General features: G+C 34.2%; 1 protein-coding gene and 1 long non-coding RNA gene across 3 annotated transcripts in view; both read right to left on the bottom strand.

Moving 5' to 3' along the window:
* LOC111490439 (anaphase-promoting complex subunit 1) overlaps nucleotides 1-12,117 on the bottom strand; it is a 20,053-nt gene extending 7,936 nt beyond the window's left edge. For both annotated transcript variants that reach the window (XM_023139065.1, XM_023139073.1), the window contains exons 1-20: nucleotides 11,782-12,117; nucleotides 11,544-11,607; nucleotides 11,043-11,127; nucleotides 9,943-10,229; nucleotides 9,011-9,116; nucleotides 8,759-8,919; nucleotides 8,396-8,583; nucleotides 8,236-8,305; nucleotides 7,061-7,228; nucleotides 6,467-6,957; nucleotides 5,156-5,615; nucleotides 4,409-4,747; nucleotides 3,748-3,831; nucleotides 3,111-3,203; nucleotides 2,922-2,981; nucleotides 2,491-2,589; nucleotides 1,455-1,595; nucleotides 734-814; nucleotides 412-483; nucleotides 177-248 (exon numbers count right to left, since the gene is read on the bottom strand). In XM_023139065.1, the coding sequence (XP_022994833.1) occupies nucleotides 177-248; nucleotides 412-483; nucleotides 734-814; nucleotides 1,455-1,595; nucleotides 2,491-2,589; nucleotides 2,922-2,981; nucleotides 3,111-3,203; nucleotides 3,748-3,831; nucleotides 4,409-4,747; nucleotides 5,156-5,615; nucleotides 6,467-6,957; nucleotides 7,061-7,228; nucleotides 8,236-8,305; nucleotides 8,396-8,583; nucleotides 8,759-8,919; nucleotides 9,011-9,116; nucleotides 9,943-10,229; nucleotides 11,043-11,127; nucleotides 11,544-11,607; nucleotides 11,782-12,101 (3,441 nt within the window). In that variant the 5' untranslated portion in view covers nucleotides 12,102-12,117. The remainder of the gene's footprint in view (nucleotides 1-176; nucleotides 249-411; nucleotides 484-733; nucleotides 815-1,454; nucleotides 1,596-2,490; nucleotides 2,590-2,921; nucleotides 2,982-3,110; nucleotides 3,204-3,747; nucleotides 3,832-4,408; nucleotides 4,748-5,155; nucleotides 5,616-6,466; nucleotides 6,958-7,060; nucleotides 7,229-8,235; nucleotides 8,306-8,395; nucleotides 8,584-8,758; nucleotides 8,920-9,010; nucleotides 9,117-9,942; nucleotides 10,230-11,042; nucleotides 11,128-11,543; nucleotides 11,608-11,781) is intronic.
* LOC111491960 lies at nucleotides 1,853-2,347 on the bottom strand. Its single transcript, XR_002719803.1, has 2 exons — nucleotides 2,075-2,347; nucleotides 1,853-1,986 (listed from the first exon to the last, which is right to left on the bottom strand). It is a non-coding gene; the product is annotated as an uncharacterized LOC111491960 (long non-coding RNA).
* Nucleotides 12,118-14,771: the final 2,654 nt, after the last annotated feature.

The raw sequence follows: 14,771 nt of genomic DNA, 5'->3' as shown, positions 1-14,771 counted from the left end.
CCCCCCCCCCCAAAAAAAAAAAAAAAAAAGAAGAAAAAAAAGGATACAAGATGCAGGGAAAATAATTCACCCAAACATGTAACCAGCAAAATTTTCAATACTTGGGTTGGATGAAGAAAGGTGTAACTAATACATGAATGAAAATGATGTAACTTTACAGAAATCCCAGAAAATACCAAAAGTATCTGCATTGTTTGTGGATGTGCTGATCCTTCATAAAGAAGTCCCAAGGACATTAGTGCTGCTGACTGGAAAAAGAAAGAAAATACATGGTCAAAATCTACTAATTGCTATGCAGAATCATGTGTGTCATCAAGTAAAACAGATTTGTAAACTTTATGCCATGGCATTGATAGAGATATAGTTATTAACTGTGGGTTTCTCTATAAAAATAAAAAATCATATGTATACCTGCAAAAGTGTTGGTAACTCCAACTCTGAATAGGAATACGGATGGCGAGAAGGTATATGAACATAGAGAGACTGGCACATAATCACAAGTTATATATTGTCAAATAATACACATGAATAAAAAAAAAAAACCATATGACTGAAGAATACAGAAAAGGGTAATTCTGCGGTAATACTTATAAGACTATGGACAGTGCAAATTATAGCCATGGTTGTCAGCAAAAGTAAAGAAGGTTGACAATAAAATATTGAAAGACCAAACAAAAGACCAAACAAAAGACTAAAGCAAAATTTGAATTGTCAATAGAAACTGAGAATACACCTTAGATATTGAAGGTTGCATTGTGCCCCTGTAAGAAGCAGCCAAGCCAAGCATCAATCCAACTGTTGTGGCTTCATGTTGCTAAAAGGCAGTTGAAGAAAGAAAATTATAACATTAACTTTAGGACTGATAAAAAAATGCCAAAACACAAATATAATTAAAGTGCAATTATGGCATTAAACTAATCCCATGTGGTATACTCATGATATAGAAACAATGGAACGTGGTAATATGCAAGCAACATATGTGTGTGTGTGTGTGTGTAAAGAAGGATCAAAGGTAGAAGTTACACCACCAAAAGAAAATTAGAAAGGTGAAACAACATAATAAAGACACAACACTTGAGATTTATACTACAGATAATCTTATATACAATATGTTCTGTATTGCCTCAATTCCTCCCAACAATGCTCTTCTAATAGAAAACTTTGTAGCTATTCTCCTAACTGGAGCCTAGGTCTCGCAACTTCAGGAGGTGGCAGGAAAGATGTTTTATCTTCCTCGTTTTTGTTCAATGGAAGTACTTTTTGCCTTCTTGAATGAATAAATGGCAGCACAGCAATTGGAATAACCAAAAGTGGTAGGATAGAGTTCAAGTGGGGTTCTGAAGACGGAGTTGGAATGCACACAAGATCAAGCAATTCAAGACAATGATTGAATAGACTAACGCATCAGTATGAATTAGTAGGAATTTAAATAATTTGAACCAAGGACACCTTACCGGTGCATAGTATTGGTATATATCGGTAATTGTTAAAACACACAGATAACCGTGTAACCCCAGAGCAAGAAGAAGTCCAGCATGAACGGCATTAGGCTCCTCAGGTCTATTATAAATAATCCAAGTCCTTGACATCTTCCCCTGGAAATAATAATGTTGAAGAATCATTGAAGTCGATGATGTACTAGTAGCATATAACAAAGATATGAACATAAAACAATTAATTCTTTTTAGAATAAATATTCGTATTAACATCAAAAAAGAAAAAAGAAGGCTGAGGGCATAAGTATTGCCCAAGCTCAAGATCTGGAGCTCACGAAGAAATTCTCCAATAAGCTGAAATCAGAAATATTTTAAGAGAAACCGCTTAATGTAACGTCACCCATTTCTTATTTAAAAAAAAAAAGGAAACAAAAGATAGAACCTGAGTTCTACACGAAGGTACAAAGAAGAAATTGTGCAGTGTTTAAAAGTGGTTCAGCTTATAGACGACCACTGGAATAATCAGTCCGTCGAGATTTTATTACAAGCCCTTCAGAAGAGAAAATAAAAATCAACCAGGAATTTTCTTTTGATTGTTCAACAGCATAGGAGAATATTTCTGTCTTATATCTCCTCACTTTGCTCCCTCTTATATCTCCTCAGAAAATTCTTCTATTCCAATATTTCTGTCTCCAAACTGCTTTCTGATTCAATTTGACCATGAAAAGGCTAAATCTGCTGATCACCTTTGGTTCTCCAGCCAAATGGCATAAAATATCGTTTAACGAAAGGACAGTAATAAATAAAAAATGGATATAAGGAAATAGGCAGTAGCTTATTAAGGAATTTGCTTCTTAATATTCTCACAAAGGGACAGTTATAAATAAAATTATAAATGGGTGTGAGGAAAAAAGAAAACCGCCTAATAGGCACAACTTTCTTATTTCTCAGTAAGAGCTTCATGTAATATAACCACAACGAGGTAAAATATGAAATACAATGGACAGTAAAGAAAAGAATGGATGTTTTACTTCTAGAATGATTTAATTCCAACCTGGAGAGGGGCCAATCTTAGTCCAGCAGCAACGGCATTATGAAACTCAGGCCATGTTCTGATCTCAGCTACATTCCTGACATTTGGATCCAAATTAACCTGTACAGGATAGGGGTGGAGGCATGTGTTGAGAGAAAATGTTCGCAAAATACTCCAATCAAAAGGAAGATAAATAGTATAACTAACACGTGTGGAAGTAAATGCAAGGTAAAGAGGAATTTTCCTTCTCACAAAACATTTCTTTCGTTTCATAGAAGGGAAAATATTTTTCCTTGGCTGTAGAAGATGAATATTTATAATTTATGAGCAATGGCTATCAAACTGAAGTATAGGGTTTCGTTTAGTAACTTTTGTAGTTACATAATTTCCCATACACACAAGTCAAGCGAATGATAAACTAAAAACATGATACAGCATAATCATACTCATACCGTTGCATTTTGTTGTGCAGGCAGCCGCCCAGCCAATACAAGCTTTGGGACTACAAAGGCCTACAGAAGTATTTTGACAGATCGATAAGAAAAATGCATCTCAGACAATATAATACAAGTTAAGCTTCGCAAATAGTATAAAATCACATCCATCCAAGAAGGCTTATGCATGATGGAAAAAGGAAAAACCTCTGTTAAAAGAGTATATATGGTTGCAAGAGTAAATGCACCACGGCCAAAGGGAAGAGAAGTCGTCCTTTGCGCAAGTTGCCAGAGCTGGGCCTTTAGAAATACAGATATTTATAAGTTGTTCAGAAATCATTAGCAGCTGAATAGTATAACAATTATTAACAAAAGACGATTAATTTTATTTTCAATATAATAAAAAAACATACCAATGGAAAATAAAGAAAACGACTATACTGGAATAGATGATTTTCTCGAGTGTCAAAAGGGAGTAAATATCACCAACAGAAAAAATGTCTGAAAATCCCCATTGAGTTGCTTAAGGTGTTTCAATTATTTATTGATATATCCCTACAGCTTCTCCTTCAATGCTAAAAAAATATGACCCTTTCTAAAACCCTAGCCTCACTTAGAAGACAAACCCCAAACTGATTAAAAAATCTTAGACAAGGCTCTGACCCCAAGAAAACTAGATCATCATTAGGAGAGAATACTCATTGAAAATTCGTCCGCTGGAATCCAAGACTTCAATAAAGGACAAATGATCAAGTAAATAACTATTTTTGCACTTCAATTATCATATACCTGATTCAGAGTTCTATGATTTAAACGAGGAGACCAAAGGTTAACCATAGAATACCTGTTGTAGGTCCTGATCGGAAGCACTAGGGTTAACAGATGTCTGAATTGCTACAGGTCTTGCAGAGCACAGAAGTCTTCTAACCTAGTAGAAGAAAGAACAGCAATGAAAATCCTAGAATATATCATGATATTGGAAAATTATTCGAACCAACGAAGATCGAATCCCACCAGTCAATTGAAATTCTTGACAACTACAAATACAGGAATGATGTTAGTTCAATAAAAATAATACAAACATGCTTGCATCAATAAACATGAAGTGGCCATCAGGTCCTAAGCATAACAATTTTTGGTTTTCCTTCCACAACGATTTCAATAAGGCTGCCTTGTTCCAGAACTTCTCCAGGTCTTTCTCATTCAAACTAGAAGCAAACTTTGTGGCTCCTTTCTATCGTTGCTATTTGTTGGGTTATCTAGCTAAAAAGGGACAAGCATGTTTTTTTGTGGCATAGAGGGCTCCTTTAATCAACTGAGGGAAGATGTCAGCTATTTTACGGCTCTGTGGGCTCTCAAATCAAACACGTGTTGTAATTATCTTTATCCTTTTACTTTGCTTCTGCTCTTATATAAGCTCCCACCCTCTGCTCATACCATTATCCTCATCAATACAACTCCCACTATATATCTAGAAAATGCATCCAACATTACAAAGCACATACCTCATTTAATCTTAGGTCCCGGCCATATTGCAACCGTGTGCTAGAGTTAAAAATATGCTCCATACCATCTGTCGTAGATCCTTCAATAGAATCTGCATCCTCAATCTTGCCGGCGTCCAGTCCCATTGTATCACAAACTGCCGAAGGGATTGTTACTGGATGCAGATGCAGCATGTATGGAGTAGACATAGAAATTAAATTCATATTTGTTTGTGTTTCAAATTCCTTATGTTTGCAAGAACGTGCCAAACTGGACATGGCCAAATCTTCCCGGCCAAGAAGTGCATATGCAGCAGCAGGCCAGTCATTTGGGGGAGATTCCCGGCACTTATCCAATGCCTATGAAGTTTAAAAGCCAATAGTTCAGATAAGTAAAATTGCAATAGAAGAGAATAAGAAACCATTTGGGGTAAAACGCCTAAATTGTTTTTAATAAAAATAAGAGGATATAGAGTTCACACTACACTACATTGCCGTCCTTATAAAACATTAAAGTGATCAAGGATAAAAGAAATTCCTCTTTCATTTATTACCTAGAATAAATACGATCATTTATTACCTAGAATAAATACATGCATATATGACAAAAATACTGAAATCCTGTAAACAGCACTACACATGCTATTTTCGGTTCATACATTATGAATTCTCGATATCTTTGAAAACAAAGCAATTACATGCATCAATTTCCAGACTTGACGGGAAGAACATCTTAAATAACGAAACTGCTTCTATAACATAACTTACGTGTCTCAAGGGAAGAGATACACCGGAAGGCAATAGGTCCAGCTGCTGCTGCCCAAATGCCTCCCCAACCATTGCTAAAACCACGAGCTCCTCATTTGTGCTATGTGATCCCGTTGCAATATTACAGTAAACACCGGTAGAGAGTTTTTTTCCTATCTTCTTTGAACCAGCTAGCAAACTATAGAACGAGACTATTTTTCTTGACCAGCTTACCACAGAACTTTCCTCATTAAGGATTAAAGATGGCAGATCAATTAACTTAGCAGAAGTATGACCATGTAGCAAGCAATTCTCCAGCCATCTGAATAAACTAGGAGGCTTTTTCTGAGAGTTTGTGGTCATGCAGACTCCAACTTGTTTAGCAAGAGAAGGGAAATCGCGAATGTAATGATCCAAATAGCTTTGCTGACCCAGAAACCATGAGATATCACATAATAATGTTGACAGAAGTTCCAAATCCCTAGGGAAAAAATAATTAGGGACGAATAAAGTAGAATAAATGCACAGAAGTGAAAAAAAGAAGTATTATGACTCATGCATACAGAAGGTTCCGATAAAACTGCAACTGCAACTGCAATCCTTTAAAAGCACTAAACCCCAAATTCATTCGTCAGTGCAAGAATTATTAATATATAAATGCAGGAAAAACATTTGCTTTACGTGCATATTAAAGAAGACAACCAGCATTCTAGGCATGAAGAAAACACCCATCCTATTCAGATACTTAATGACAAACTTTGATTTCTTTTTTCAATACTCAAGTGCTTACACACAATTGATTTCATGGGACAACTACCTAACCTTCTAACATTCGGTTGACAAGGAAATTCCTAGGAATCTAAAACCAAGGTAAAAAATCATGGTTTGTACTCATTCTCTCTAAGCTCCTTAAACATTTTTTCACTAGCCTCAATGATCACTAAGCTAAGGAAACTCAAAGGAATCTAAAAGGGGCCGGACTACTGTTGTGGGGCTGGTTTTTCATGTGTCCTTGTATTTATTTTCATTATTTCCAATGAAAGTTTTGTTTTTCCTAAAAAATATAACCATTGGGCCAACTTATTCTAAATAATAACAAGATGTGACTTGAGGCTATTATTAGTTTCCAAGGAAGCACAAAGCATCGTGCTTTGCATTTATATTTTTTAAACTAGAAGTTGTCAATCCTGCAGCATAATGTATGAACACCACTTTGCTGGAGTGACTACCTCTCACTCGCTGGATAATAGGTTATTCAAATATTAAAGCAACAATTTAAAAGAGAAGCATAAAAGAAGCAACATTCACACGGAAAACACAATAAAGAGTTACCTTTTACGAAGCTTCTCAAGTTTCAAATTCTCATATACTGCATGCAAACAATCAAGACTCTCTCCCAATAACTGAGAGTAAAACGGTTTTTCTGAACTCTGAGTACTGTCTAGAGTTATGCAAGAAGGCTCCAATTTGTGTGTGTCACTTGACGTTCCAAACCACATACCATTAATAAAATTACGCTCCCCGAAGCTCTTGTGAAAATTGCTGCTCACCAGAAACTCCCATGATGTGCGTGGCTTCAAATTTGAAAGATCTTTCTGGAGACCATTATACTTATTACATATTTGCATAATAACACTGCTAAAGGAGTCCCATTCTGTGGTCAACATAGAGTTAGCCCCTGCTGAACTGGAAGATTCTCCATCTTCCCAAAGAAGACCAAAAAAGTGATTGTAAAAGGATGAAGTAAGCCCCTGAGACAATGCTGCAATGCAATCACTGACCAACAAAGACAAAGGACTTCTGCGTAATGAACACCTAAATATCTGCAGAACAAAAAATTAATAGATCTGCTAAAGTCACAAAGGCCCCAAAGAAATGGGAGAAGGAAAAGATAAATAATGAACAACAGAAGACATAACAGCCTACCTGACCATTGTTTGTTATTATGTTGAGACGCTCCTCAACGGCATCAGTCAGTTCAATTATTTTGGACTCATGGGAAACAGATGCTGAATCAGGAAGCTCTGAAATGTGGGTTAACGGTCCTTTACACACAGGTGGTAGCATGTAACGGCACAAGCATTGCTTTCCTGACTGCATATTGCCAAATGTATTTGATTATGAACTTCACTTCGATGCGAACTTTATTTAAAAAAAGTTCAATCCACAAAAAGAAAATAGAAAGATGAGGTGGGCAAAAGATTATCAAAAGCCAAGGTGAAGTTGAAAAAATGTTGCATGAAAAGTTTTTTTCATGGTCAGAAACTTTCGTGTCAAGAAAAACACGTACTTCAATACATGGCTGATCATTTCTCCATTTAGCTTTTACAAGTAAAACTCACATTATTGTGAACAAAAAATTCTAAATGGTGTCAACCTGAATGCTGCAGTATCTCTTTCTTTTAGCTAAAGAACAAATAGTTAGCATTAGCTGAACCGAAGTTCTTCCACCATGCATTGAAATCATACCAACATCAAACCCATTCCCATAAACCTTGGGGAAGTTAGCTAGTCATTCCTCAATATAAAAGGAGGAACCACTAGGGAAAACTTCTGAACAGTTGAAGTGCTCAAAGAGATTCACTAAAAAAATTATTTTTCACGGTCAGTTTCTAGTTGAAGTGTGTTTTTTTTTCAAAAAAAGTTTTCATTTCACTTAATTGTCCAAATCAATATTTACCATTATTTTAATAGCAATTGGGCCACCTTGTTGACCTAAGACACAGAAAGCATCGATGTCACACAATTCAATATGTGCTCACTGCAATGACATTCCTGCCTTCAACTTTCAGCCCACCCAAGCTGAACATAGCCCATTTTTCTAATAGGTTACTCTAAATCTCAAAATAAATAAATAAAAAATGCTCTGGTGGTTTGTTGATTTTCTCCCTTTCATCCAAGGAAAGAAAAATATGCTTACACCTTAGTAAGATAGAGATTTTAACCACAAAGGAAGCCTTGGCACATACAACAAAGCATGAGGAAGGGAAGATGCAAGAAAATTTCCAAAAATGTTCGTTAAAAAAACATGGAAAAGAGAGAAGAGAAAGGGAAAAAAAAGGTCCCAACTATTCAGTACCATAAGCACTACTAGAACTTACATATAGAAAAAGAGTACTGTCTGGCGCCAAAGCTATGATATCTGAATAAGGCAAAAGGCCCACCTTAACTCTGGAAGAGAAAAAAATGTAGATGCTTATCTTCACATTGTGGGAATACAAATTGACCAAGAAAACAAACAAAAAAGAGCAATTGCTCTACCTTGGGCGCGTTACACGCACAGATGCAGCTGCAATGGCAGATATGCTCCAACTCATGTCAGGTTTAACCTCGAAGAGTATCTCATTATTTATTTCAGCACTCTGAAGCCTTACACACAATAACTTCTTTTGTTCTTTATGAAGAAAACATATAATAGGAGATTTGTCATCATCGGTCGCTAAAAAAACCTAGTTAACAATTTGCATAAAAAGTCAAGCAAGAAGGGACAACAAAACTATAAAAAATGATAGTATATATACATAAAGATCAAACAGTGTAGATCAAATATTATTAAAATATAGAAACCATTATGTAAAATGTCTTTACATAACTATGCAAAGAATGTACTGAGTAAATTATTACCTTACAAGCGGCAGTGTGTGCACCCTTCCCCTGCCATATTCTTTGAAAAGATAAATATTTTGGCAATACACCATGAGGGACTGCATCCGATGAACTAATGTTTTCCATTATGTGGTTGGAATTCATGTAATGAGCAACCCACACAGAATGTTGCATTTTCCCTACACATAAGATGATAACATGAATGGTATATGTAGGCATAGATGTCTACAATGTAGAAGGAAAGGAATAAGCAAAATGATAGTAATAAACCTCTGTTATAAGATGCCATCAGAGGAATCTGATCACTTGTCCAAATTGTTCTTTCATCAAATTCCTTCATGATGTTCAGTTTTCCTCTTTCCTCGATATAAGTTGGCTGCAATAATTAACAAAGTTTATTTCGAATCTTTTTTTTTTTTTTTTTTTAAGTGTAAGAGAGTTCCCTATTTTAATTTATTTCTTAGTACTTTTTCCTCTTCTGTAAGATTCCCTTGCGCTTAATTGTCATAACTACCAATCACCTTAAACATTCTTCTTCATGCGACCCTCCAAATTCTTTAGTTTCCACAAAATTTCAAAGTTTGCCCAACTTTAGTGCTCTCCCAGCCACCCATCCTTAACCACTTATACCAACTCCTTAATTGGTAGGCAAGTGTTGACAAACTGAAAATATGGAGGACCCCAAGACAAATTCTTATGATTCACAATTTATTAACTGTCCTAGAATCCCCAAAACAAGAAGCCCACTCATTTGACACTAAGAACTTATCAAACAAGATTGAGTTGGTTAGCCCTGCATATTGTGACCAGGTAAATTTCTCATTAGCAAAAGGAATTCTTTATTGACATGAGCCTTCTATTGACATAAATTTCCTCATGTCTAGTACCACTTTGGCTTTTATAAATAAATAAACATTTTATACCATGAGTCGTCTTGTCTCCATTAAATTTTTTCAGAAAGCCAGTAGGTATCGTAGAAACCTCTATCAATGCACCAAGGTCCCATACAATAAATTATTAAGAAACAGTAATTAGAGGAGATAAAAAAACCCATGAATCCCTGTCTATGATGAAAATTTATAAAATAGCAAGACTAAAATAAAAAGTACCATTAAATGAGAGAAGAAAACACTAATAATATAGAATGTTAATAATCTAGAATGTATTTCAAGTAAAAAAAAAGGATAGCCATCGAAAGAGACCTGTGGTGATTCTAAAGGATCCTTCAGGATGAGATGTGTGGATATAGAACTTGTGTCACCTTTGAAAATATGATCAAATGTACTAGGAAAACTGGCAATGCTTTGCGGACTATATCCAGTTTCTCTTCTAGAACGAGCTACATCACGTATCCCTACTAATGGGCTGGAGGATGAAAATGGAACATGAACAGGGGAACTTGCCTCAACTGCTTGTTCCATCAATAGACCAAACGGAAATGACCATATTGATGTAATGGTGCAAGAAATAGGAATCGTTACAACTTCACCTGTCAAAGAAAAATAGCATTTCATTTTCATCGGCATGCAGAATGCACCTATTAAATTTGGAGAATAAAGAAAACCAATCAAATCAGAAAGAACAGGCTCACGCTTGATTTCATAACTTATTATATAGGAATATTGTGTGCCTTATTATATAGGGACTGGACTACCTACCATATAAAATTGGTGGAAACCTTTTCTTCCACGATATATGCAATTTTATAACTGTTCTATTCTAGAATATAAGTCTATGCTTGCTCCTCAGCATTCCAAGGTATAAGACCCATCAGTTCTCATGAAAGTTTATCAATAGACCACATAACTTTTTATAAAATAAGAAAAAATAACTTTCAGGAAAGAAAGGATTTCTGTGGAACGACTTTGATTTTAAAAGAAAAAGGATAACTGGATAAGAAACAAGAACTTCCAAATGAAAGAATGAGATAGAATTAAAGTTGAATAAGGAATCCAGTTTTGACAAGAGCATATACGAAAAGCATGCATGCAAGGTGGAAGAATATTAGCTTGATGCTAGTTGAACCTGAAAAGGCCATCACACAAATACAAGGAGCAGCTCAAGTACACTAACGTCAAGTATAATATTAAAGCATCCATAAATTTTTCATCGTTCTTTGATTCCATCCCAACCATATCTTATAGTGGCAGAAAATGCAGCAAAGATATAAACGCTTATAATCAACACACGTGTGCATATATATTTTTTCTTTTTCTTTTAGATATGACATAAAGAGAAATGTTAAAGGATACGTCAAAAACTTAAACAATGCTCGTCTTTGGATGTCTCTTGGTCGTTTTACCTGATGTGTTGTAGATTGTTAACGAAGCAGATTGTAGGACACAAAGAAGAGCTTCAGTCATATCCCCCAAACGACACCAGCAAACCTATTTTGAGCCAAAAACAACGAAGCGGCGTGAAGAAAATTAAGCAGGTATAAAAGGTATTAAATCAGACATCAAGGAAATTTGACTTAGATCACCCCCTCGCTGCTGTGCTGAAAACAGTAACATCAGAAAAAAAGTGACAAAGTCGTCTGTTCCTATAACTAAGAAATATGTTTAAGAATAGACACAAAATGCTAAACCTGTTGACTTAAAGTATAACCATCAAGGTAGAGGCCACTTGTCTTTAAGCCATGACCTCATAAGAAGTAAGAACTAACCCAGCAGCAAGCAGGAGAATCATAAGGAAGATGACGGGAAAGAGAACGGGAAGAAAGTGAAGACCGAAAAAATGAAAATCTCATCCAGTACAACATTGTATGTTTAGAAAAAGCATTTTAAACAGGAAAAAGAATTACCTTGATAATTGGAGCTGGTAAGGTAAATCTCTTGAACACTCTCGCACCAGTAGACCAAATGATTCTGCCATGGACAAGAACCAATTCACTCAAACTAATTTAAGATTATTCCATCAACGAAAGCAACACATTCCAACAAACTAATTTAAGATTATTCCAATCAAATACAGCATTCTGCATTTCAACTCCAGTTTCATCAACAAACTGAACTGAACTGGAAATTAGAAGTAACATTTACCGGTTTCCTCTAATAAAGAGCTCGTGATCACTTTGATTGCTGGTGGAGAGGCAGGATGCAATGGTACCGTCAGTTTCATCGCGCTCCCGAGCAATTTCGGGATCGAAAAGGAAATAATCGTAGTGGTGAGGAACACTGTGGGCGGGCTTTCCGTCGAGAGCTTCGGCGATCAAACCAAATGGCTTGAAGTTGCCAAGCACCGTCAGCTGGCGAACGCCCGGCGACATTTCTTGGTGGAGCCGCAACAATGGGCGCGGGACTGGAGTGTCGTCTTCTCTCCCGCGCTCTGTTTCTGGTTTCATTCTTTTTCTTTTTTTCATTTTTTATATTTCTCAAGATTTTCATTTTTCCCTCTTTTTCGTTTTAGATTTTATTATTATTTATTATTTTGGTTGTTCAAGTCTTGCAGAAGCGGGTAGTGATAGTGGCATGACAGGTTTTAAATTGATAGAACCCTAGAAATTGGTGTTTGGATGCGCAGATAACTAATACTTGTCCACGCTAAAAATCCATCCCGTCCCGCTCGACTGGATTTTTCCTTTTTTTTTTTTTTTTTTCATTTTTTATAAGTTCGAATTATATTTAAATTAACATTTTTTTTAGCTAAATTCATTTAACATGAAAATAAAATATAATAATTTTCTTATATTCACGTAATAAATTTTGTTTTATGCATAATTTTTTCATTAAAAATGACGTTATCATAATTGACCGTTGATATAAGTAGGGTTGATGTTGGGTTTTAGTTATTGAGCTCGTGTTCAGATTGATATTGGATTTTGGTTTATAGGCTTAATTCGAACATTAAAATGTAGTGTTTAATCTTGTGGGGTATTCTGTTCTAGATCTTTTGAATGCCCACAATCAAAGATGACATTCTAGACTTGGTTCACTTTGGACCCAACCTTTCAACTTGCTTGGGTTTATTTGGGGTCGACCCATTCATCTTCTATGGGCTTAGATTGCTTGAGTTTGCCCAAGTCCCAACACTTTCACTCGCCACATACCACAACCTTGCATTATTTTTCCACATGTGATCTTAACATTTTTATATTTACTTGCTTGCTTCAATTTTGTTTATCGTAAAAATAGAAGATCGAATCATCGACTTTTGAAATGATAATTGAAATCTTACTAAACGAGATACACAAATTAACTATATGCTCAAATTTATATTTACGAAACATGTTACTTTTACCGAATGTTTAAAAGGTTAGTAATAGTAAGTGAGTAAATTATTTTATAGTTTATATTTAAACGTTTGAAGTTTAAGATAATTACACACAAATTCTATCTTAATATTCTAAATTTATTTGCGATATTACTTTTGAATACGTCAAATTTACGACTACGACTCTTTTTATGAAACACCTTTAAGATTTTAATATATAGTTTTATTAAATTTGAAAATGATGGGAGATTTTTCTTCTAGAACTTTCTAATTAATTAATTTTCAAGAAACAAAAAACCAAACTAATAATAATAATATCGATAGATAAAATGGAAAATTCAAAATGTTTTTTTTTTCTTCTAAAAAGACGGAATTAGATTCTTTGGTAAACTAACATAAAAGTTGTACCAACGAGATTTTACAAAATCTAGTTTGGAATATTATTTTCGAGAAAAAATAATAATATTTCTATAATTAAAACAAAATAGAGATTTCTTTTAAAAATAAATTGAAATATTATAGGATTTAGAGAATCCAAAATGTAATTTCAATACAAGACAAAGGAAAGTTCTAGACACGAGAACAACATTAATGTGGATCACACAACACTTCTAACAAACGTCTCAATCAATTGTTTTGTATGTTCTTGCTTTTATTTGATTTTTATTTATATAAAAAAAAATGAGTATTATAAATATCTAGTAGGGTTAGTATGCACCACACATCTGTGAGCTCTAAATCATTCCTGCATCGCAATGTCATTTATCTGTAGGGGCAACGTAGATAATTAATCTATTTTATTGAGGTATACCATTTTTTTTGTATTGTATAAACGAGAGTTTTGGAAATAAAGTCGTGTTTAACGAGTTATATTGCCTCTTGATATTAAATGGATAATAAAAATACAGGTCATTCATATTTATACATGAAATTTTACGACTGAGTTTGGCGTGTACATCATAATACATGCCCTTGTTCACATACAACAAACATTATAGACTACATTTTAACGTAGATTATAAATTAAAAAATAAAAAAGTAACTTAAAGAAGAATAATTTATCCTTATCTTATCCTACAAGGTTACAATGTTTGACGAAGCTAAAAAGTCAAAAGCATAGGTGAAATATGGAAGATTCAAAGATCACATGCAATATTTGATTCTGGAGTATTGAAGTAGTCTGAACGCCAAAATAAATGCTCAACCGCCATTCCACCACAATGTAGGGCGCCGGAGCTGTATTTTGACATTTTTAAGAAAACAGGGAAAAATTCAACTAAATTATTTTTAAATAAATTTTAGTAAAATCACTCTTGTATTTTCAATTAGTTTCCTATTATTTGGATTTTTGTTTCAATTTAGCTGTGAATTTGGTGCTTATTTAAATGCTCGTAATTAAAGAAATTAACTCAATAATAGCAAGAAAATATTGAGATAAGATGGATAATTACTGTGCACTATTTTTTACTTTATTATTTTTTTTTTTGTTAATCTGGTATGGTTAAAAAAAAAAGATAATTTTATTTTAATGACTCAAACGATTTTAAATTGAATTAAGCGAAAATAATAACGAATCAGTAATAAAATAGTTTTAATTAATTTATTTAAAAAAATTTAAAGTTATAATGGATATAATTATTAGTTTTAATTAACGAGATGAAAGCAAATTAAAAGTATATTAAAAATTGATATAATTTTGGGTGTGAAATGTGAAGGTCAACAGAAAATAATACACAAGAAATGGATGTTATGGAAAGTTAATAATAAATAAAGAAGAAAAGAATTTATTCCAAGGAAAAAAAAAAAAAAAAAAAAAAAA

This window comes from Cucurbita maxima, unplaced genomic scaffold (genome assembly GCF_002738345.1).
Source record: "Cucurbita maxima cultivar Rimu unplaced genomic scaffold, Cmax_1.0 Cma_Scf00001, whole genome shotgun sequence".
Lineage (NCBI taxonomy): Eukaryota > Viridiplantae > Streptophyta > Magnoliopsida > Cucurbitales > Cucurbitaceae > Cucurbita > Cucurbita maxima.
This window is presented reverse-complemented; position numbering and strand designations above follow the sequence as displayed.